The sequence below is a fragment of the Portunus trituberculatus genome, chromosome 49, assembly GCF_017591435.1.
Source record: "Portunus trituberculatus isolate SZX2019 chromosome 49, ASM1759143v1, whole genome shotgun sequence".
Classification (NCBI taxonomy): Eukaryota; Metazoa; Arthropoda; class Malacostraca; order Decapoda; family Portunidae; genus Portunus; species Portunus trituberculatus.
In genome coordinates, this window is record NC_059303.1 from 17,837,572 (window position 1) to 17,861,769 (window position 24,198).

The 24,198-nt window shown below is 40.5% G+C and overlaps 1 protein-coding gene across 1 annotated transcript; it reads right to left on the reverse strand.

The window, feature by feature from the left end:
- Positions 1–1,198: 1,198 nt before the first annotated feature.
- Positions 1,199–23,737, reverse strand: LOC123499289 (adhesion G protein-coupled receptor L3-like). The gene is made up of 27 exons (XM_045247091.1): positions 22,075–23,737; positions 21,782–21,951; positions 21,295–21,384; positions 19,076–19,251; positions 15,048–15,144; positions 14,891–14,907; positions 13,887–14,036; positions 13,209–13,349; positions 12,976–13,101; positions 12,442–12,578; positions 12,125–12,292; positions 11,278–11,427; positions 9,955–10,041; positions 7,370–7,481; positions 6,833–6,927; positions 6,598–6,712; positions 6,367–6,503; positions 5,969–6,073; positions 5,514–5,580; positions 5,002–5,087; positions 4,559–4,682; positions 4,276–4,377; positions 3,618–3,859; positions 3,228–3,281; positions 2,824–2,967; positions 2,496–2,596; positions 1,199–2,240 (listed from the first exon to the last, which is right to left on the reverse strand). The coding sequence occupies exons 1-27, from the start codon at positions 22,728–22,730 to the stop codon at positions 1,969–1,971; spliced, it is 3,921 nt and encodes a 1,306-aa protein (XP_045103026.1). The 5' UTR covers positions 22,731–23,737; the 3' UTR covers positions 1,199–1,968.
- Between the last annotated feature and the right edge of the window lie 461 nt (positions 23,738–24,198).

Here is a 24,198-nt window from a genome sequence, read left to right on the forward strand (position 1 = left end):
GCCTGAACCCAAACTGCCGACTACACAGTAGGTGGTGCTTCTCAAGGTGCTCTGTGACTCTTGAGGCCACTATGGACTCGAGCACCTTGCTGAGCACAGGCAGCAGGGACACCGGACGATAGTTTTTTGCCACTGTTCTTTCGTTTTTCTTGTGTACTGGCACAACACTAGCCACTTTCCAGATACTTGGCCACCTGCTGGTCCGTAAGCACTGATTGAATATCGTAGAGAGTGGGTGAGCCAGCTCATCAGCACACTGGCGAAGAAGGCGTGGGCTAATGTTATCAGGACCCACTGCTTTTGTCACATCAAGGTTTGAGAGCACTGCCTTCACTTCCACTTCACTCGTTGTGGCACATGATAATTTTTCTTTCACTATGTTTGGTAGTGGGGGTGGAGATCTTTTAGGGTCGGAGACGCACATCTTATCAGTGAAGTGCTTGGCCAGGAGGTTAGCTTTATCTCGGGCAGACTGCGCTATTGTGCCGTCATCCCGGTGGAGGGGAGGAATGGTGTTCCCCCTAGACACACCTTGTTGCTCCTTAACAAGACTCCACCAGCGTTTTGACCCCACCTGGCCGCCCCGCAGCTTCCTCATGAGATCAGTCACCCATTGGTCAGAGGCCCACTCTTGAGTAGCCCTCATGTGGTCGGTTGCCTCCCTGTGTCGCTGCCTGTTCCATGCTGTGGGATGCCTCTTAAAGGTGAGCCAAGCATGGTACTTTGCGTCAGAGGCAGCTCGACATTCTGGTCCAAACCAGGGTTGGTCTGATGCCTTGGTTTGGTGTGTGGAGTGGGGCACCCAGCGGTCCTGCAGGGTGTGAAGTAGCTCTGTGAACTGCCTCACCTGCTGGTCAGTGTCTCCACATAACACTTCATCCCAGTCAGTAGTTTTGAGGGAGGCTCGCATAGCCTGCCAGTTTGCCTTCTCCCACCTCCACAGTGTTCGAGTGTAGCACTCCTCACTCTCTCTCTCTCTCTCTCTCTCTCTCTGATGTCACAACAAACCTAAGGGTAAGATCACTGACACACCTTTAAAAGTCACCTAAAACTACCTTGTGTGATTGTATTTACATACTGTCCGAAAATTTTAGATATAAGGAAACTTTTTCCATGCAAAAGGAAGGAAAATTATGCTGGTATGAATATCAATATATTGATATCACAACTTCATATCAGAAAGGACTGTATCGGGACGTTTCAAAATATCGGTAATACCTATAATGACATTTTGTCGATACCACGCATCCCTACTGCGTGACTCACTACCATGTACACAATGAAAAAGAGGTTAGAAATACAAGTCACCCCACACACTGACAACTGTGGTGAAAGGACTAAAAAGCTTGGAAAGGAGTTATATCTGGTGTTTTTGGACTTAGAAAAGTTATATGGTAGGATAGACAGGAAGAAATTGTTGATGTTACTAACACGCATAGTAATGGACAGGAAGATAATGCTGGTGATGAGGAAGCTGTGCGAGGAGAATGAAGTCAAGTTCACTGACAAGTGGTATGATATTATACAGTGGCACTGCTGCACAGTAGACTTGTCACTGTTGTCAACATGTAATAATAAATCAATTTTGGTAATTAAAAAAATATATTTCATCTACAGATAATGAGACTAGTTAACTATAAACTATCAGATCCCTGCCACAACTCAAGCAAATTCACATGCACTGAATCCAAAGCAAAGTAATTCTATCATAGGATATTATATCAGGCAGAAAGTAGAGAGATGTATAAGTACCTGGTGCTGTGTGTCACTATGCTGACAGAAAAGTCAGACAGCTTCATAGGTCAGCATACCACACAGAAGTATGCAATACGATTGCCACATTCCCATTGATGCAAATCTGGACTTATATATTCATTCTTTCCTGAAATAACTATAACCACACTGCCATGCAACAAATGCTCAAAGAACAACATCTGTTCCATGCTGTGTCCAGTTGGTTAAAACAGCTTAGAAAAAGTGGATGTTTTTTTCAGAAGAACTCCTCTCTTCACACTCTGGAATGGTGTGGATGCAGCGCTGCATATCATCGCCTGGAGCCAGGTGAGGGTTGCCTGTCTCCTTGTGGCTGGGGTAGATCCTCAGGCTGTGCTCAAGGCGGCTGAGTAAGTTTGATGAGTAACTGGCTGAGGGTGAAGAGGAGGCAGAGGAAGATGGTGAGGAAGAACTATAACCGTCAGTGTAAGAGGAGTCCAGAGAGTTTTTGCGGCTGGATTTTCCATCTGTAAGAATTTTGAAAATAGATTTCATATTTGTGATGACCCTCCATGCTTCTCTGATATGCTACAGTCCAGACTGAGAATATAAAACAGCACTTTGTGCTATGTAAATAATATCAATAGCAGATTTACTGGTACATAATTCTGATAGCAGCAAACTATGTACACTAAAAGCATTAACTTAAATATGCATATCTGCATTTTACCAAAGAAGTAATCTCATACATGCATTTGAAAATCTGAACACTGTAATCTCACCTGATATGAATGAGATCTGTGTCTCAGCTGACCACTGGCTCTCCTTTCTGCGGGAGACTCTATGATCTGGCGGCGACACCCTCGCTGGCACTGAGACCCGCCTGGAAGTAAGTCATTTAGAGAAACTTTTGACATTGGTTGAATAAGGGCAAAGATCAAATACTCTTTTTTTTGGAGGTAAGTAATATTGACAGTGTTCTTCTGTGTTTTGTCAGCGAAATGGTGAAATCCAATGATAGGGGACTGCAACAGAATAGTAATGATGACAAATGCATTCATCACACATCACTGTTACATGTGATGAGAATAATAATGACAATGAGCTCACCTGATGGCTTTCTGGGGTAGATGACCAGAGTGTCTCGGTAGCTGGCAGGGTGAGGTGGCCACAATGGTGAATGCCTGGCTGAGCACATCAGCGGTGAGGGGAGGATATCGCCACTTCTCCTCCCTCTGGCTTCTGTCATAACCCCTGCACACCAAGCTGACATTAGTGAAGGAAATACCAAATTCATAGTGTTGTTCCAGTATATCTAGCCAGTAGCCACTGACTTTTTTTTCCTATCAGGTATACTGGTTTATACACTTTGAAGAAAAGGTCACTTATAAAAGGACTTGGAGATATCTATAAAATTATTATTATTTTTTCCAAGAGGCAGCATGACATAGTTGCTTAATTCTACACAAACACAACTAATTCATAAGTGAATGAGAGGGTAAGGAGTCACCCACCTGGAGGTGGAAGAGTCCTGTAGGTTCCTAGCCAAGGAGAACTGTTGCTTGCTCCTGTGAGAGAGGTGAGAGATTAACTTGTGCAAAGTGACAACTTTCAAGAGAATCATATTTGTACAATACTTCCCTTTTTTTCTCTACCTTGTCTTGCTTAATCTTCTAAGTGTGACATACATTGCTTTAAGTTAAAAAAGTAAACCTGAGTCATAATTATAAAATGTGTTAACTCTTCTAGTATACGTTCATCAAAATATGTACTCAGAATTCACAAAACAAACTCTAAATTTGTCGCATTAAAAATATCTCAAAAGTTTCACTCATCATTTTTATCCCTAATGCATTACCATCGCTATTACAAACACTATTAGAACCTCTTCAGGCGACACAAACCTGTCAAGCTCCGTCATATCTCTATGGGATCTTCTGCGGCTGACAGGGTTGTGGTGGTGGCCGTCAAGAGGTGTGAGATGGGCATTATTGAGCTGTAGCTGTAGTGCCTGGTGAGTTGGGTGGGACTTGCGAGGTGATGGATGAAGGTTGCTTTGGTAGTGGACAGAAGAGCTGGATGGCTTCTTTACAGTACTACAGTCCCCTGAAGTCACTCTGCCAGATGTTAGTCCTTTGTCTGAAGTCTTGACAGGGTAAACAGATAAGAGAAATATGTTAGGTTTATCTCTCAGAATAAAGGAATAAAACTCGACCTATGATGCATGGAGAAATAAGCTACTTCTTTACCAGTAAATATACAGCTTGAATCAGAAGTGTATTAAGGTACATACATACACAAACAAACACACGGGGACACAATGAGAGACACAAATCAAACTATTCAGTAAGATACTTAAATTCTTCAAGCTAATCTGTCAACTGAAACAGAGAAAGACAAAGAGAATGATAGAGGGAAAAAAAAAAAAGAAAAAATACATAATATAATACTTCAACTCATCCATCAACTGAGGCAAAATGAGACATAAAAAAAAAAAAAAGAGATCAAACTTCTCAATTAAACACTTCAGGTCATTAATCATAAGTCAGTTCAATGCCTTACCCTCTTCATGAGTCGCTGCCTAAATGTGGCAGGCAGGGAGGAGACAAATGCTGTCCACACATTCTCATTCAGCACACAGTTGAACACAAAGATCATCACTCCCTGGAAAAAGCATCTCAGTAACTGCCACAATATCTTTCCTTCCTAATCTTAATCTTTCATATCATAAGAAAATACTCCCACACTACATTGCCCATTCCATTAAAGCAATTCACTCCCATCACATTTGCCTAAATCTGCCTTTCTACACCACCTTTCCCAGCGCCAAGAATGCACTGCTCACCTGGGAGGCATTCAGGATGGTGAACACATAAGCAAAGAAGTGGTTACTGTTGATGTAGAGGAGGCCAAACACCCACGTCACTCCCAGGACACAGTTGAGGGAGAAACTGCCCTTGATGTATAACCTTCAAGCAAATTAAAGCAAATACTACCATTAATAGTAATAGTTTAATAACAAAGCAAAGAAGGACATCATGTGAAACTATAAGAATACATTCTAAAAAAACATTGCCCTATGAAAACATAAAATGCTCAAAAAAAGTAATGAGGTGTATTTCTATCCTAAAGAAAATTCAAATGAACACATTGCTTTTATAGAATCATACACTTTATATCTGCCAATGTCTGATGAGGCTTTCCCTTGAGTTTCATAACCTGTTGTGCATGAGTTTTCAAGGTTTCAAGAGTCATCACAAAGATGGTGAGTGGTAAGGCAGTACTCACATGATACGGTGGTGCAGGGACTTCCTCTTGTTTGCTGTGAGGATGGCAGCGGAACGGAGAGCACATACCATGAAGATAGCATTGGCCTGGAACACAGAGGAAGTCTTACTGAATGAAGCATGGTGATTAATACATTATGTGAGTCTATCTTTCTCTCTTCTTCAAAAATATATCCAAGTTGAGTATATCTTTCTCATTCTACTGCATATGAAAAACTAAAATTACTGGATTTAGTTACTGTAGTTACAAATCAATCCACAGGTAGTTTTCCCCTTAAAGTGATCATATGTAGCAGCAACAGCCTGTCATATCTCCTTCTCTAAGTTATCATATATGAACTAGTAATATCATGTCACATCTCTTTCCTCCAAGTGATCATATGAACCAGTAATCTTGTCACATCTTTTTCCTCAAAGTGATCATATGGGCCAGTAATATCCTGCCATCTCTTTCCCTTTCCAGGTCTGTGATCAAGAGGTTCATTAAGTACAATTATTGGCCCACTGACTCACCACAATGACCACCACCAGGGGCCCAGTGAATGCCCAGATGTAGCCTTCCTCTGCAGTGAGCCAGCAGCTGTGGAAGGAGAGAAGTGTGAGTCACATTTTACAATCACAAATAATAACAGTAATGATAATGACAAATGTAAAGAGCAGATAGTTCACCCAGTAAGTCAAGACATAAACAGTAGTCTGAGTGTAATTGATTGGTCTTATAAGGGAAGTAAATAGTTTAAATAATATACAGTAGTGATAGTATGCTGTTTGACTTTTGACATAAAGTGTATGGACTAAAATAGTGAAAACATGTAGAAAAATAGTACTAGACTTACACTATAATTATCAATCATAGTAAGAAAGGAGGGAAAGTAATACGATAGCAGAGTAGTAATACAAAAGACAGTAAAATAGTAAAGTGTATGTTTATAATGTTGCTGTATCCATTTTACACCCTAAATACTTACTACTCACTGTCTCCATACGCGTCTTGTGTATTCCACTGGCAAGACCCGAAGGCGACAAGCAAAGTGACCAGCACCACTACTGCCGGCACCCCATACCCTATCACCCTGACCAAGGAAGACACATGAGGTCACTGAGATAAGTGGTTTATTTTCTGTTATACTCAGTGTTTAAATCTTTTCAAACTCACTCACAAAGACAGTGTGTACATTATTTATTGAAAGGGTATTATTCTTTGTAAAATATAGTTATAAATGATAAGGTCTAATAGTTTACACTATCTACAGTATCTATATAACAAGCTAGCAATCACACACAGGTCTCACTACCATTGGTTCCCAGTGGCAAGGGACTACACAATACATCATTATTTTATAACCATTTTGTGTGATATACTGACCAGTAGACAACCATGAAGCTGGTTGGATCAAGGGTGAAGTGGACAGTGTGGAAGAGCTGTAAGCCTTCTACCAGCATCCAACAAATACTGGCAGTGAGGAGGTAGTGCAGCACACCAGCCATTGCCTCACAGCCCACCTGCCAGAGTAAGTACAGGAAAGAGAATGTTGAAATGAATGAAAAGAGGATATGTCAGAGATAGGAGTGATATTTGTTCATTCCTCTCACTTACATTAGAGAGCTTGAGCATGTCCCTGTCGAGGAAGAGGATGAGGAAGAGATGGGACAAGAAGAGGGAGACACACAGCTGTTTGGTGATGGAGATGCGTGGGCTGGACTGCACACCCCTGCAAGAGTATTAAGTGCTGCATAACACCTGAAGGGAAGCACAAGAGGTTGCCATGTCCCTGCATCTTGTCAGACAATGCAGAAGAAACTCTCTTATCTTTCTGCAGAGCCTCACTTACTTGCAGAACTGAAGGATGCATATAGCAAAAAGAAGGAAGATGCAGGAGAGGGAGGAGAGGACTGTTCCCAGCACATCCAAGACAATATCTCGGCCCTGAGGAAATCACAACTTTGAAAGACCCTCATTATAATTATCTTCCCTTTCACACTTCACTCTCCTGACTATGCCTCCACCTACACCATACATAACTCATTACTATACCATCAAGAATTCATGCTTACTTTTATATAATGTCTCCAAAATTACACAACAATTCCTCATGAAAAAGAAAATAATATCTATAAGAATAACTAATTTTCTAGTCTCTCAAAATAGTCATGGTGAAAAAAAATAATAATAATTCAAGAATGCAAGTTTGAGGAGACAAGTAAAATAAATAAAAAGATAAGGAAGTTTTCTATTCAAAGTGAAAGGTGGTCTGGCTAAGGGCAACAAGGAATGAAAAAGAAAAAAGATTCACTGAATTTGCCAGACCTAAATGTATACAGTTCAAATAAACAAACCATGAACATCACCTTGAGGGATGCTGGCTTACCATATATTGGTGCACATCAGTGATAATTGAGATCATGGACAGGTGGGAACAGTTGCAGTACGTCACATCCCGGCTGGAGTTGACAAGCACACAGCCATTGGTAACCCAGGTGCTGCAGGAAGGAGATGCAGGAAAGGCTGATCAATCTTACCTCTCCATTCAAATGTCTACAAAAGGTATATCAGTAAAGGGATATACATGATGTGATCACTAGAACTTCCTTGCATGTCCCAACAATAACACACACAGAGACTCGACTTCATGAGCATAATTTCATCTGTGAATTGCATGTCACTAAGAACTTAGGGAATGCTGCAAGAAGCCATCAGGCCTACAAGAGGCAGACCCTGTAAGAACATAACAATCTAACCTACCTCAACATATCAACATCCATAAATTTGTTTAATCTTTTAAAGCTTTCTAATGACTCAGCACCAAAAAGCTGATTATTGGATCCATTCCATTCATCTATCATCATATTTGAGAACTAATTCCTTCCTCTTTCTTAAACACAACTTTTTTCAAGCTTGAACCCATTACATTTTTCTTGTTCTATCCTGATGACTGATCCTTTTCACCATATACACAAACAAACACACAGGATAGTCATGTGTATCAAACTTATTAAGCTTCTACTCGAGAGTTATAGAAGGACTGGAAAGCAGAGATGGATGGGTGGACACAGCATACCTGGACATAAAAAAGGCTTTTGATAAAGTCCTTCATGGAAGACTAGTTTGGAAACTAGTCTTCCAAACTAGGAGGACTGTGAGGAACTTTGCTAGAATGGACAAGGGATTATTTGCAGGATAGGGAGATGAGAACTGTGATCAGAAATATATACTCATCTTGGGATAAAGTAACAAGCGGAGGGCCACAAGGATCAGTGTTAGCCCCCATTATGTTTCAAATTTATTGTAACGACATTCACACTGGAGTAAACAGTTACATTAATTTATTTGCTGATTATGCAAAGCCGCTAAGAATTATCAAAACCAGGGAGGACTGTCTGCTGTTACAGGAAGACATAAACAAAATCTATGAGTGGAGTAAGAAGTGGAAATTGGAGTTTAATGCCAAGAAATGTCACATAATGGAACTAGGAAAGAGCAAAAGGAGACCAGTATGGAACTATTTGATGGGAGAGGAACAAATAATGAAGACTAAAAAGGAAAAAGATCTGGGAGTGATTATACAAGAAAATCTGAACCCTGAAAAACACATAAGTAAGATATTTGGATTACCATATAAAATGTTGATTAATATAAGAGTGGCATTTCAATTCATGGACAAAGATATGATGAAAAAAAATCACAAGCATGATACGTTCAAAGCTGGAATATGAAGCAGTGGCATGGTCTCCAAGCTCTAAAAAAGACACAAGAAGATTAGAATGGATACAAAAGATTGCTACAAAGATGGTGCCAGAACTAAAGGATTTAACATATGAGGAACAACTGAAGAAAATGGGACTACCAACCTTACAAGATAGAAGAGAATGAGGGGACCTAATAACAATATACAAGATAGTCAATGGCATTGAAAAGATAGACAAGGAAGACCTGGTGCTGGTGACAGAAGAAGATAGAAGGACAAGAGGACATATAAAGAAGATCAGGATGAGGCAGTGCATGAAAAATACAGTTTTCCACACAGAACAGTGGAGAAGTGGAATGCATTGAGTAATGAAGACGTTAGAGCACATAATATGCATAACTTTAAAGAAAAAATTGGATAAATGGAGACATGGAGATAGGACAGTATGAGCCCCACTCGAACCCTGTACAATATAACTAGGTAAATACAACTAGGTAAATACACACATATACACACTCACTCACACACACACACACACACACACACACACACACACACACACACACACACACACACACACACACACACACACACACGGCCCGGTAGCTCAGTGGTTAGAGCGCTGGCTTCACAAGCCAGATAACCGGGGTTCGATTCCCCGGCCGGGTGGAGATATTTGGGTGTGTCTCCTTTCACGTGTAGCCCCTGTTCACCTAGCAGTGAGTAGGTACGGGATGTAAATCGAGGAGTTGTGACCTTGTTGTCCCGGTGTGTGGTGTGTGCCTGGTCTCAGACCTATCCCAAGATCGGAAATAATGAGCTCTGAGCTCGCTCCGTAGGGTAACGTCTGGCTGTCTCGTCAGAGATTGCAGCAGATCAAACAGTGAATACACACGGCCCGGTAGCTCAGTGGTTAGATCGCTGGCTTCACAAGCCAGATGACCGGGGTTCGATTCCCCGGCCGGGTGGAGATATTTGGGTGTGTCTCCTTTCACGTGGAGCCCCTGTTCACCTAGCAGTGAGTAGGTACGGGATGTAAATTGAGGAGTTGTGACCTTGTTGTCCCGGTGTGTGGTGTGTGCCTGGTCTCAGACCTATCCCAAGATTGGAAATAATGAGCTCTGAGCTCGTTCCTTAGGGTAACGTCTGGCTGTCTCGTCAGAGACTGCAGCAGATCAAACAGTGAACACACACACACACACACACACACACACACACACACACACACACACACACACACACACACACACACACACACACACACACACCTTGCAGAGGGATCCCAGTACACACATGCAGCAGATCCTGGAATCCTGCTGGGTACTTCTCCCTCTCGGCGGTCCCGGTACAGATCCCTGCCAGTGATAACAACAATGACACACTTGACAAATATAAAGTGTCACATTAAGATCTGTGCCACTGATAATAAGACACTTCACAAATAAAAATCAAGAGGCATTAGAATCCCTGCCACTGATAAAAATTAGACATGGTCAGCAGAAAATGTGATACTAAGAGATAAAATTAATACTCAAGTTAATATGAAGTTGGTGCAAGGAAGTGGTAAGTACAGGAGCCCTAAGATGTAATGTCACCCATGCATCTAATTCCTACAGACCAGAGGAATACATGGACTAATGAACCACAGACCAAGAACTGAAGATGCAACGAGTGAAGGTAGTTGTTAGAATTGTTTATTTTGTCTGAAACATTTTATAGAATATGACAAGACTACTTTTAGGAACTGCCCTTATTGCAAATGGTCAAGTATCAAAACCATAAAAACATCAGGGAAAGGAGGAAGGACAGATAAACAAACATTCAGGGAACTAATGGAGAAAGAGAAGTTATATGTAAAAGGGGCACTGGCTATGGAGAGAGAGAGAGAGAGAGAGAGAGAGAGAGAGAGAGAGAGAGAGAGAGAGAGAGAGAGAGAGAGAGAGAGAGAGAGAGAGAGAGAGAGAGAGAGAGAGAGAGAGAGAGAGAGAGAGAGAGAGAGAGAGAGAGAGAGAGAGAGAGAGAGAGAGAGAGAGAGAGAGAGAGAGAGAGAGAGAGAGAGAGAGAGAGAGAGAGAGAGAGAGAGAGAGAGAGAGAGAGAGAGAGAGAGAGAGAGAGAGAGAGAGAGAGAGAGAGAGAGAGAGAGAGAGAGAGAGAGAGAGAGAGAGAGAGAGAGAGAGAGAGAGAGAGAGAGAGAGAGAGAGAGAGAGAGAGAGAGAGAGAGAGAGAGAGAGAGAGAGAGAGAGAGAGAGAGAGAGAGAGAGAGAGAGAGAGAGAGAGAGAGAGAGAGAGAGAGAGAGAGAGAGAGAGAGAGAGAGAGAGAGAGAGAGAGAGAGAGAGAGAGAGAGAGAGAGAGAGAGAGAGAGAGAGAGAGAGAGAGAGAGAGAGAGAGAGAGAGAGAGAGAGAGAGAGAGAGAGAGAGAGAGAGAGAGAGAGAGAGAGAGAGAGAGAGAGAGAGAGAGAGAGAGAGAGAGAGAGAGAGAGAGAGAGAGAGAGAGAGAGAGAGAGAGAGAGAGAGAGAGAGAGAGAAATGCCTAAACAAAATATGCTCATTACCAAGTTGCATATATAAGAAGTCTTGAGGAAAGTAATACCTGTAATAAGGGCCAGACTCCCTGTAGGTATGCTTGAAGCGAAGAGAAACTTGGCTTCCCTCATGAAAAGACACAGACTGATTGAGAGAGCCCAGAGTCATGCTAACAAGAAGACCATTGATCTCCTTGGGGTTCATCTTGTTGGGGAGGCTGATGGAAGGGACGGAGTGCTGCATTAGTTCATAAAATAAATAAATAAAATAATAATAAAAGAAAAGAAAAGAAAAAAAGATAAATAAATCAATAAAAAAGTGAAAGAGGTGAGGATGTTGTTTTCAATGGTGAATGGAAGGGTGAGGGAGGAGACAATGTTGTTTTGGTTGATGAAAAACTATAAATGGTGTATTGGATGTTAATATAAAGCATGCAGGGAGAGAATGTTGGGTTGATTATGAATGGAAAGCTAAGGGAGGAGAGAATACTGATTTGGATGATGAAAGGAAGACTCAAGATGCTAAGAGGAAGAAAGGCCAAATAAGCTGTGTTGATTAAAGAAGGGTTAAAATCATTACTACCTGAAAGAAAGTAGTGTAGTTAGCAAAATGAAGACAAGTTGAAGCAATGCTGTGGTTCTTCATGGAAGTTTTGAGATAGTGTTGTATTACATGTTGAAATGAAGGAAGGCAGAAGCAATGCTATGTTAGTTGATAAAAGGAAGGAAGACTGAAGACAATGCTGCAGTAGTTGCTCAAAGGAAAGTTGAGGCAATGCTGTAATGAAAGAAAGCCTTGAGATAATGCAGTGTGAGATGTGAAGGAAGACAGAGACAATGCTGTGTTAGTTAATAAGAGGAAGGAAGTTTGTATTGTAAAGGGAGTGAAGCACTAATACTGAAGAAGTCACTCACACATTAAGGGCAGCAGGAAGGGCATGTGAAGCAGCCCCCTGATCCAGGAAGAACCCCACCACCCGGCCCTGAGTCCCATCAAGCTCATTCTCAAAGTTCTCTGGCAAGCGGATGAATGTGTCAGAGGATTGCCCAGGGAAGTACAGCTCAGTGCCAGCCAATTCATTCCTAAGATAATAAGAAATAATAGGATGAGAACATTAAATACAAATGTAGGAAGAAATAAAACAAGTCAAGGAAAGTAGAAAAGACAGTAACACAAATCAATCACTGTTACTACTATAACACATCAGATACTCCTTCCTGCATGAGAGTACCTTGGTCTGGAGAGAACGGTTAAGTTCAGAAGAGAGTCATTGAAGTTCAGAGTGTCATTCTCAACTTGAGCGGCCAAAATGAAGCCAGTTTTCTCAAGGTCATGAAGAAGAGATGACCCAAGCTGACTTGAATTGTCCTGAAGTAATAAAGACCCACCAAAATAGTCAGGTACAGTATTACACATAAATGATATACGTACTTAGGTCTATTGCAAATAAAATGTGGAGATAAAAGATGTGATGAATGTGAGGATAGAAATAAAATATAAGAATGTAAATGTAAAAGATAAACAAGAGAAGAGATAAGAAATTGGAGGATGAAAGATGCAAATTACTTCATTCAATAAAACTTGTAAACTAAAGATTTGTTAATAATGTTCAGACTATACAAATTGCAACCATCACTACTACAACAACAACTACTACTACTACTACTACTACTACTACTACTACTACTACTACTACTACTACTACTACTACTACAACCACCACTACTACTACTTTTTCTACTACTGCTATCACACTGTTACTTACCTTGCCAAGACTATCCCACACAGCTTCGTAAGTGAACAGATTCCCTTCAATCCTCACCAGCTTGGTTGTGTAATTCTGAATCAGCTCTTGTGTGGACTCAGCATAACCATCCGTTACATTTGCAATCTGTCATGGGTGAGGGAAGCAGGTGAGAGAGAGTCGAGTAGCAGAGACAGAGGAGTTCTTCAGGAGATTTCTATGGCACGTGTTATAGTGAAGGGTATGGCACTCACCTCCATCTCTAGCAGACTGGTCATGTTGTTGATAACGGACACTAGACAGGTGAGGTCAGTGCCCGTGATGCTGGAGCCCTTAGCTGTCTTGTTCTGCACGATGTCAGCGATGTCCACCACGCTTGTATTGCCAGCATTGATCTGTAAGGTAAATATCATTTGCTTCCTGTTATTTCCTCTCATTCAAGTGACTATCAAATGTATGTAGTACTTGAGGAAAATACTTGAGCAGATTTTGAGGTTCTTTCTAAGGCTGTTTGGGTAACTATACTACAGGAGACAGGATGGTGCTGCTGAAGACTCCTTCCCATTCATCCATAGAAGCTTAACACCTGAAGTTTTGTCTCTTTATCACCTTTTTGCATTACTTACTACAGTAATGGTCAAGCTAAGACAGTTTATATAGCAGAAGGCCCCTCCCCACCAATTCACAGACACTAAACATACAACCTAAAAACCTGAATTCTTGTCTCTCTTTAATGTTTTTTTTTTTTTTTTTTTTGCACTAACTACTACAGTTATGTACAAGTTAGGAAAGTATAGCAGAAGGCTCCTCCCCTATCATCCACAGAAGTCTCATTCTCCTGACATCTGCAAGAGTCATGACAAATCTCTTATTATTATATCCAGTTCCTATCCAGTCTGCTTTCTTCTGGTACTCAGCATCTCATCGCTCACCATAGAGTTGACATCATTGATCCAGTCAGCAATGCAGCGATCCTCAATTTCTTTTATTTCTCCATGTTCACAAATGACACGATGGAAGCCAGAGTACTCAGGTGGACAACTCTCTGACTGTGCTGACCCAGGACACAGCAAGTCCCCACTCTGAGGTGAGCAGAGATAGTCAATGTGTAAGTGCAAGAGAGACCAAGAGAAATGGCAAGGAAGAGGAAGAGGAGGCTAGAGTAAGTCTGAAAGTAAGACTAGAAGGAAGAAATGGAGGAGGAGCAACAGTGAGTGTGAACTGATATATATATATATATATATATATATATATATATATATATATATATATATATATATATATATATATATATATATATATATATATATATATATATATATATATATATATATATATATATATATATATATATATATATAGAGAGAGAGAGAGAGAGAGAGAGAGAGAGAGAGAGAGAGAGAGAGAGAGAGAGAGAGAGAGAGAGAGAGAGAGAGAGAGAGAGAGAGAGAGAGAGAGAGAGAGAGAGAGAGAGAGAGAGAGAGAGAGAGAGAGAGAGAGAGAGCATTAGCAAGACAGGCAAAGGAGAAAAAATAAACCAAATAAAAAGATGAATAATAAAAACCTATCTACCTATCAATACACCAGGCTGGCAGTCTTACACTGGGTGACCTTCATAAAGCAACATTCACACATACATCATTTACATTCTTAGCCCCTTTGATTCTTCATGAATAAGGACAGACTCATGGAATATCCTATTACACATCAGCTGTTTAAGCATTCTATATCAAGGCATAGCAAGTAAATACATAGATTAGAAAAAATATACACATAAATCACATCACATCAAAAAAGAATCAGGAGTCACATAATCAAAAGAGGTGACTTGTTTTAGCTGCTGAGGTGACATGATTGCTATTCCTTCATCAATATCATCTTGTCACTATCACTATCATAGCTAACAAACACCTCACTCCCTCCTCCTATGCCTTACCGATAAGTGACAGCATTCTGTGGAGGAAGAGAACAGTGTTAGATGAAGTGTAATCAATTAACACAACAACACTACATATCACAATACTGTATCTACACCATGTTATTTTAATTCATATAGTACAGTACATATCTTATTCACCAAACCTGTCACCTACCTTTAATGGGAACACTAGGAGTGCTGGTGGTGGTAGTGGTAGTAGTGGTGGTGGTGGTGGTACTAGTGGTGGTAGTGGTGGTTGTGGTGCTTGTGGTGTCAGAGTCAACCCTCGGCTATCGCGACTTCAGCTATCGCGTTTTATTGCTATCACGCACCCATGAAAAGCTGCTGAAATCTCATTATCGCGACCTCAGATGCCTGCTATCGCGTGCCCAGCCATCTGAGCGCTCATTGGCCAAAACCGCCTTCCCGCCAAGATGAAACACAGTCTCTGAGTGCGTGTCCTCCCCACTAGATAGTGATAGCCAGATTCTACCATTTTTTGTGCTCACAATGGCCACCAACCCTCCACGCCGTCCTCCTACCATCACTGAACGTAAACCAATGAGACAAGACAGAACCTTAGCTGTGAAATGTTGTTTATGAATGTAAATACAATTTTTTTTTTTTTTTTTTTTTTTTTTTTTTGTTATAACCTTGATATGTTTTAATTGGTACCAATGGATTATACAGTAATTAGAAAAAAAGGTAAAAATGAGGGATATTAGGAGAAAAATTTGTGGTTGCAGCACCAATAACAATTTTCACCATTAGTTGTTCAATTCGGCTATCGCGTTTTTGGCTATGGCGCGGCTAATTCGGCCCCAAATGGGCGCGATAGCCTTATTAGTAAATGAAAAAAAAAAATAATAATAAATAAATAAATAAAATAAAAATCATCAGAAATCTGTCCACAAAATCCCCAGAAATTCTTGTTTATAACTCATAAGGAACACATATCTAACCAAGCATCACCTACCCTAGTCTAAACCAGCACTACCTAACCTCACCATAACCAGGATACAAATAACTTTCTTGGCTTTACTAGTCGACATTTGAGACCAAACCAAACCAGACAATGATCTAGTATGGTCTGGTATACAGACATCAATTTATTGCATTTGTCGCCCTTGCATGTCTTTACAAACACACCATTAGCTGACAGCTATATATAATGACAGCCACTGTGGTGGTTGGGGAGCACACCATTGACAGCCTGGTAACTGCATTTGTCATTTTGCTATTTGGTATTTTTAATACCAAATTAGGGTAAATCTGGTATTGAAAAATCCATCTGGCATTGAAGCATCGTGATTGGTATTGGATTTGGATTTGGTATTGAAAATAAGAAATTTGGTATTGATCAAAAATAAATAAATATATATATAAACAAGGGACATACACACACACACACACACACACACACACACCGCGTAGTGTAGTGGTTAGCACGCTCGACTCACAATCGAGAGAGTCCCGGAGCGGCGAGGCAAATGGGCAAGCCTCTTAATGTGTAGCCCCTGTTCACCTAGCAGTAAATAGGTACGGGATGTAACTCGAGGGGTTGTGTCCTCGCTTTCCCGGTGTGCGGAGTGTGTTGTGGTCTCAGTCCTACCCGAAGATCGGTCTATGAGATCTGAGGTCGCTCCGTAATGGGGAAGACTGGCTGGGTGACCAACAAACGACCGAGGTGAATTACACAATTCAACCTCTACTGTAAACAACTAGTAATCAAAAGTTTAATTAATGTTTTCCTATCTTAGTCGGAACGTTCAGGATGAATTTTTACCTGCGCAGCCTCATTCTGTTTTTAATGTCACCCTGCAGATCCGAGACGCCAGGATTACCATTATAAGGCTATGAATAAATTGTCTCAAGCAAGTTAATGATCCGAAACCATATACATCATATGCATTATCATGCCTGTAACAACCCAAGTGAGCAATATGCGTCTGTTGAACTAGTTTTTCTCACATGCAAATGCAATGAAAACTTAAGTACGAAACAAAATGAAATTGCCCATGCTTGACACATACGCGCTCTTAATGATTGGTAAGTGCTGCAGACTTGGATATAAGTGACATAATGCTAAAGAAATTTTCATCAATCATGTATATAGCTGCCGAGGAAACAGACGGTGGCCTGAATGCTCTTCTTGATTAATCAACCTCAGTAGAACAAGAACAAACAAGAACAGTGCTACTATTTTCAAAGAAGTATATAATTAATTTCAACTCATATGTATTGGTATAAAATTACGAAAACATGTTTCATCATTAAGGCGGGTTCACACGCGTCAATATGCGACTGAAATTGCAGTCGGAACATGATCACACACTTGGAAGTATCGACCGGTTGGCGGGAAATGTGTGTAAACAAACAGCTACCCAAATGTCTTCCTCCGGTACGTGACGATGCCGAAGCGGTGGTTTAATTTGAGAGAGAGAGAGAGAGAGAGAGAGAGAGAGAGAGAGAGAGAGCTGCACAATTGCGATCAAATTAAATCATCACAAGTCTTCAATCCTCACCTCCAACAACACTGTATACTCGTAGAGGAAAGCAGCCATCGGAGAGTGGCAGCTCGTATCGAACGCCGATATGCGTAAACTTTTCTTGCTGAAGAATTAATTTTTAGGGTTCCAGATGTGCTCTTTTCCTCTCACCAACTCCAAACGCCACCGGCGGGCTGATGCCCGCTTTGTGTAATGTACATTTGTTTAAAGCGTAATTATGTATATTTGTATATTTTATACAATAAACCTTAAATAACAACAACCAATTCCAAAATCTTCTTTTCTACATCGACACCTTATTTTCAAACATTTCTGAGTGTAGTCACGTCTGCGAAATTCCTAATGATAAGAGTAAAGGCGGCGTCACACTAGCACTTTTCCGTCTTCTTTTTCTGCCTAATTTCTGGCGACTGACAACTTTAGCAGACGGTGGCCGTCACACACAAGCTTGCTTCCGCCTTTGCCGCGCTTGTCGCTAAACATGGCTCCTCATTCACCCCAGCAAGCCGCGGCTTTTTTGCACCTTATAATGTAATCAGCTGTTCTGTGATCCCAAAGGCAACGGTGACCTTTAATGCTCTCTATGAAAAATTCGTCAGTGTGTTTTGTCCACTGCTCATCTTGGCCAGCTACTTGGAAGTTGCCTTGGAAATATTCAAAAGCATCGCACATTCGCACTCCCCTGGAAATGTACACAAACAACCGAGGAACTTTTCATTGCTAGGCTAGAAGAAAAAAAAAATGTATACAAACATATATTCATCAACTCATTTACATTTCTTGTCATGATAATAGCATTCTTCCGTTTAACAAATAATTATTTCTTTAATAAAAGTGTTAATTAGAAACTATAGTTCTTATTTAGACAAAAAATTGGCGCTAGACGAAAACGATGCGTTCCGTCTGACTCAAGAGGTCCGGAAAGAGTTGACGGAAGAGTAAAAAGACGACGGAAATCGCCTGAGACGACGGAAAAAGTGCTAGTGTGACGCCGCCTTTCCAGGATCCAAACCTGTGTGTGTGTGTGTGTGTGTGTGTGTGTTGTTGTTGTTGATGTTGTTGTTGTTGTTGACGACCAACAGCGTGACTTCATTATAAGTGACGTCAAATCAGCTGGGTGGGGTAGCTGCTGAGGGGGAGCCAGGAATCGAGGAGAGCGGTGACGTATATAAATTAAGACCCATGCAGATAGGTAGTGAAAGTCAAGGTTGGCTCCCTAATAAATCATTCATTATGGTCTTAGTAATAAAATGATACGTGGAAGCTGAGGATGATAGATGGAAATAAGAGACGATGGTAAAAATTGAGGATAACAAGTAGAAATAGATGGAAACAGTGGATGCTAAGAGGAATAGGTAGAAGGAAAGATATGTGGAAACAGGAGACAATATGTGAAAATTTAGGATGATAAATAGAAACTAAAGGATGGGAGGTGGAAATAGGTAGGCAGTACACTCCATGCAGAGACAGACAGCCATGTGTATCAGCCCTAATGGCTTGGCTTTTTGCGGCTTCCTCTATGCTTTTATGACCTTACAATGCACCAAACTCATATACATAACCACCATGAGTATTTTTCCACTAGTTTGACCTCTTATACATAATGACACGTGCAATCGCGCTTCTGATAAACTACATAGCATTTTCACGAAGCTTCAAAGAGGGAAACGACACTAAAATAACCTAAATCTACCGCTATTATCTTACCTTCATCACAGTGCAACGATAAATCCCCAACCAGGAAGATGGAGTAGGTTCCTTCACTTAGAGGTTCGTAGACGTCAACGGGGGCGCCAGTTAAAGAGTCAAGCAGAACTATTTCTTCGGGCACTGAGCCGTCCATTGTTTCATCCCAAATCTTCCAAGTGGCTGGGGAAGGAGATGAGATGATGCTAGAAAAGTTGGCAGATAAACAGACAAATAGATAGATGGGAAGATAAAGGTATATAAACATATATATATATATATATATATATATATATATATATATATATATATATATATATATATATATATATATATATATATATATATATATATATATATATATATATATATATATATATATATATATATATATATATATATATATATATATATATATATATATATATATATATATATATATATATATATATATATATATATATATATATATATATATATATATATATATATATATTTATTTATATTATATATATATATATATATATATATATATATATATATATATATATATATATATATATATATATATATATATATATATATATATATATATATATATATATATATATATATATATATATATATATATATATATATATATATATATATATATATATATATATATATATATATATATATATATATATATAGGTACGTCCATAGATAAATAGATGGATATACAGATATAGAGATAGATAGATAAACAGATAAAATAGATAAAGATGGGTGAATATAGAATATAGATAGATAAATAGGGATGCGAACGGGGTATTGGGGTGCCACAGAGGACGTAACAATAGATAGATATAAATATAGATAGATATATAGAAAATTACTAGACAGACAGACAAACAGACAGAAAAACATGTAGATAGATAACAGACAGACAGAGGCAGAGCTTTAATTGACCATAACACAACACAACACAGCATGATTCTAGTCACTCCCATGGCCCGCTCTCTCTCACAAATAACGCATAAGACATACAGAACAGACACAACATGCATGTAAAGTTGCAAACATCAATCACCATCACTCACTCCTCATCTCTGACTGCGCACGTAAAATTACTGTCATGAATATAATACCGACCATGATAAGAGGGAAAGAATCAAGTTTAAAATGTAGTGATAAGATCTTTACAGGATAGTGAGGTAAATTAAGTACAGTGGGTCACAAGATTTCAGTTTTCCTACGCTGCCGGCGAGGTGTGAAGGATTATGGTGTGTGTGTGTGTGTGTGTGTGTGTGTGTGTGTGTGTGTGTGTGTGTGTGTGAATGAGTGACCGATATTCGTTTAGGACTGAAACCACATCACACACCACACATCGGGACGGCGAGGGAAGCGAGGCCACAACCCCTCGAGTTACATTTAAGAGGCTCGCCCATTTGCCTTGCCGCTCCAGGGACTCGAACCCGGGCCCTCTCGGTTATGAGCCGCGTGTGCTGACCACTACACTGTGTGTGTGTGTGTGTGTGTGTGTGTGTGTGTGTGTGTGTTTTTGTCTGTGCCGCGCCACCCTTTATAGAAATGCCGATACGATAAGGTGGTATGATTCACACCCGTAATCTGAAACACTGCTCTCTCACCATGATTATTTTCAAAGGCCACAGAGATGACTAGCCGTTCTCTCATGTTAATAATGTAGAGATCTTGTAAAGCTGTCACTAGAACCGTAAAAACACCCTTGATAACCAGTGCAGCTTCAGTGAGACCCTTTGGAATGTAGAGGAAGTGCGGCGCCAGCAGAAGTGTTTTGAAATGGTGTCAAAGAAACGCTTTGGCCTCTGGGTCTAATTACGATTAGTAATAAAGGCACAGAGATGATTCTGAATACTGTGTCTCGTGTTAATAATGTAGAAATGTTAAAATGTCACTATAGAAACTGTAAATACATCGGATCGTTGCAAAACCGCGTCTTTTTTATTCAACTAGAACTAGAGAAAGGAGTTGAGGTATGGCCCACGCATGTATTTCAGAACATGCTCATAGACAGATAGATAGATAGACAGACAGATACATAAATAAATAAATAAATAGATACATAGACATATGAATGAATAAATATGTAAATAAATAAATAAATAGACCTCTTTTAAGTGCTCAGAAAACAGGACAAGACAATTTCTCCCATGCAGACTCGTCCTTGGTGTCCGGTAGAAATCACTATAGTCTTCAGCTTACCATGTGTCTCCAGTACTTGGTGAGGCCACAGCCCCGCCTGAGTCACCTCCACTAATCCAGCTGTCATGATGTTCTTCTTTACCTCGGAACCTGTTGAAAAATGACGTACAACTGTATTATTTTCTCCATATAATTCGCTTCACCTTCCTTTACCCCTAAACTTTTCTCTACTTCAAGTGTAAACGCTTATGGAAGATGTACAAGTATGAGAGAGAGAGAGAGAGAGAGAGAGAGAGAGAGAGAGAGAGAGAGAGAGAGAGAGAGAGAGAGAGAGAGAGAGAGAGAGAGAGACTATATAGCTGTAAGACGCAGGCAACAAAGGATGAAGTTGGATCATGCCGCTCTTTCTCTAAACATGGAGCAAGTACATATAGAAGTTAGGTAGTATATACTAAAAAAAAAGAGAAAAAATCGCTGAATGAGAGAGAGAGAGAGAGAGAGAGAGAGAGAGAGAGAGAGAGAGAGAGAGAGAGTTGACATCACTTACCACCAAACAAGGTTTTTGGGTTGCAGAGCATACACTGGACTACAAAATTGAGCTCCTCCACAGTCTCCAAGGCAATCCTGCGGTAGCCGTCCTGCACCAGGCACTCGTAGTGGTCCACGTAGTCAATTGCTGATGTTATGTTGTCAACAGTACTGCTTTTGACGACATCTGTTGGAAATGGAAGGATGGAGGTGAGGGTGTACAGTAATAGCAGAGGTGTAACAAACACCCAACCAATCCTGCTGAATGCTGATCTCTCTCTCTCTCTCTCTCTCTCTCTCTCTCTCTCTCTTTTTATCTGGTAGGTGCTTCCCAGACTATCACTCGTGCACGCTCCAATGTAAGGACAAGGGCATGGCAGGTCATCAGCCAGGAAAACCTCCGTAATATTGTCCACAGTGTGCCATTCATATTCCTCAGTGGGCAGTCTCCCCTGTGCATCATATTCCATCCAGTTCGTATCATTTTCTGCAATGGACAGTCTTTCCTCTATTGTAGCATTCACAGAGTACTCACTATATTCCTCAGTCAACGGTGCTCTTATTGTAGTAACATCTATAGACTTCTTATCGTATTTTTTTGTGGATGGTCTCCCCGTCATTGGAGTAGTGTTCACGGAGTACCCATCATGTTCCTCAGTCATCGGTATTCTCTCTGTAGTGACATTTATAAACGCACTGTAGTCCTCAGTCAATGGTAAGATCTCTGTAGTAACGTCTATAAACTGTTCATATTTCCCAGTCAATAGCCTCTCTTCCGTGGCATCATTCATAGAGTAGTCATCGTATCTCTCTGAGGTTAAGTGGCCCTCGTATTCCGCGGGGTTTGCCTCAGATCTTTGGGTTCTGTTATAAGTGAATGTTTTTTCACTGTTTACCGCAGCACTTGTCGTCACCAGCACTAGCAGAAGCAGCAGCAGCATGCCCCGCCAAAGTATTAAGTTCTGCATGTTAATAATGAGTGCTGATAAAAATGGATGTCACTGTGTTTTCATAGTCAAGCTTTCTCTCTCTTTCTTTCTTTCTTTTCTTTCAGTTTCGAAATGAGTGCTGACTTTCGTAACTTTTTATCACTGACTTTTTAATGCTCTCTCTCTCTCTCTCTCTCTCTCTCTCTCAAGTTCTACAAGGCATATACAAGCTTCAATTCACACTAAGAAGCTTCAATTGTCCTCCTGTTCATGTTTAGATTGGTACTTTCATATCACTCAAAAGACCAGTTGTATCTTCTCAGTATCTACGAAAAAGAAAACTGCACTGCTTGTTTCACACTCGTTGTTCACCAGATATTTTAGATGAGAATATTAAGGTAGTTTTAATCTGATTGTAACTCGGGTATCTTTTCCAATCAACAATAAAACTAGCCGAAGAATGAGCTGCAGTTTTCCACACAAGGTTTTTCCAGGGAGTTGGAGTAAAATCGCCAATCAGTTTGTCTTGCTTTCCTCGATGTCTTGTCCTGTATGTTGCAAGATTGCGTGTCTTGTCCCTCTCTGTTGCTTACTCCCGGTTCTCGTTATTGTAGCTCTCTTGTGCTTCTCTCGATGTTACAAAGTTGTCTCTTGGCGCCACAACACTATCAGCTAAACATTGTAAAAAATCTGTCCTGTTCCCTCGATGTTGTAAAGTTGTTTGTTTTGTCCCTCCTGATGGCAGAAAATGATCTGCCTCCTCTCTGTCGACGTTACAATAAGTCTATCTTGTTTTCCTCTGTGTTACAATAAAGTTGCCTTTTCTGTCCCTCTTGACGTTGCTAATTGTCTGCTTTGTCTCTCTCAATGAGGAAAAAAACTATCTTGCTTCCTTCGGTGAGGTAACAGTGACTTATCTTGTTCTTCTCTGTGTCGCTGTCTCGTTTCTGGACGTGTAGTTCACTACATCACCTCAGCCCAACCTGGCGATAACTGCCAATGAGTTACTTCCTCCTCCTTGCCGCCTTCCCTCTCAACAATCTTCCCGTAACAACTGATAACACACACACACACACACACACACACACACACACACACACATCGGTAACCTAGATAAGTCTTCATACCAAACCTTTATCACGGTTCAGTTGTATTGATCGAGTAGAGTAAAACGAGCTGATGGGTAACTCTTGCGTGTGAGTAAATAAGTGTGACTGACTCGGGATATTTTGGCGAAGGTTGAGTTAGTTCATGCATGACAGCTGGTACGTACATTCATTACGTGTCACTGCTGTAGGCTCTAGAGATAACACCTTCTGGATACCTACCTAATCATTTCGTTATCGTGTGTGTGTGTGTTTCACTGTTTGGTCTGCTGCAGTCTGTGACGAGACAGCCAGACGTTACCCTACGGAACGAGCTCAGAGCTCATTATTTCCGATCTTGGGATAGGCCTGAGACCAGGCACACACCACACACCGGGACAACAAGGTCACAAGTCCTTGAT

Coding starts and splice junctions, on each gene's coding strand:
- LOC123499289 (XM_045247091.1), bottom strand. CDS start 22,730: ATGCAGAACTTAATACTTTGGCGGGGCATGCTGCTGCTGCTTCTGCTA. Junction 15,145..19,075: donor ATGAAGGTAAGATAATAGCG/GTAGATTTAGGT, acceptor GTTGACTCTGAC/ACCACAAGCACCACAACCAC. Junction 6,074..6,366: donor AGCTTCATGGTTGTCTACTG/GTCAGTATATCA, acceptor TTCCTTGGTCAG/GGTGATAGGGTATGGGGTGC.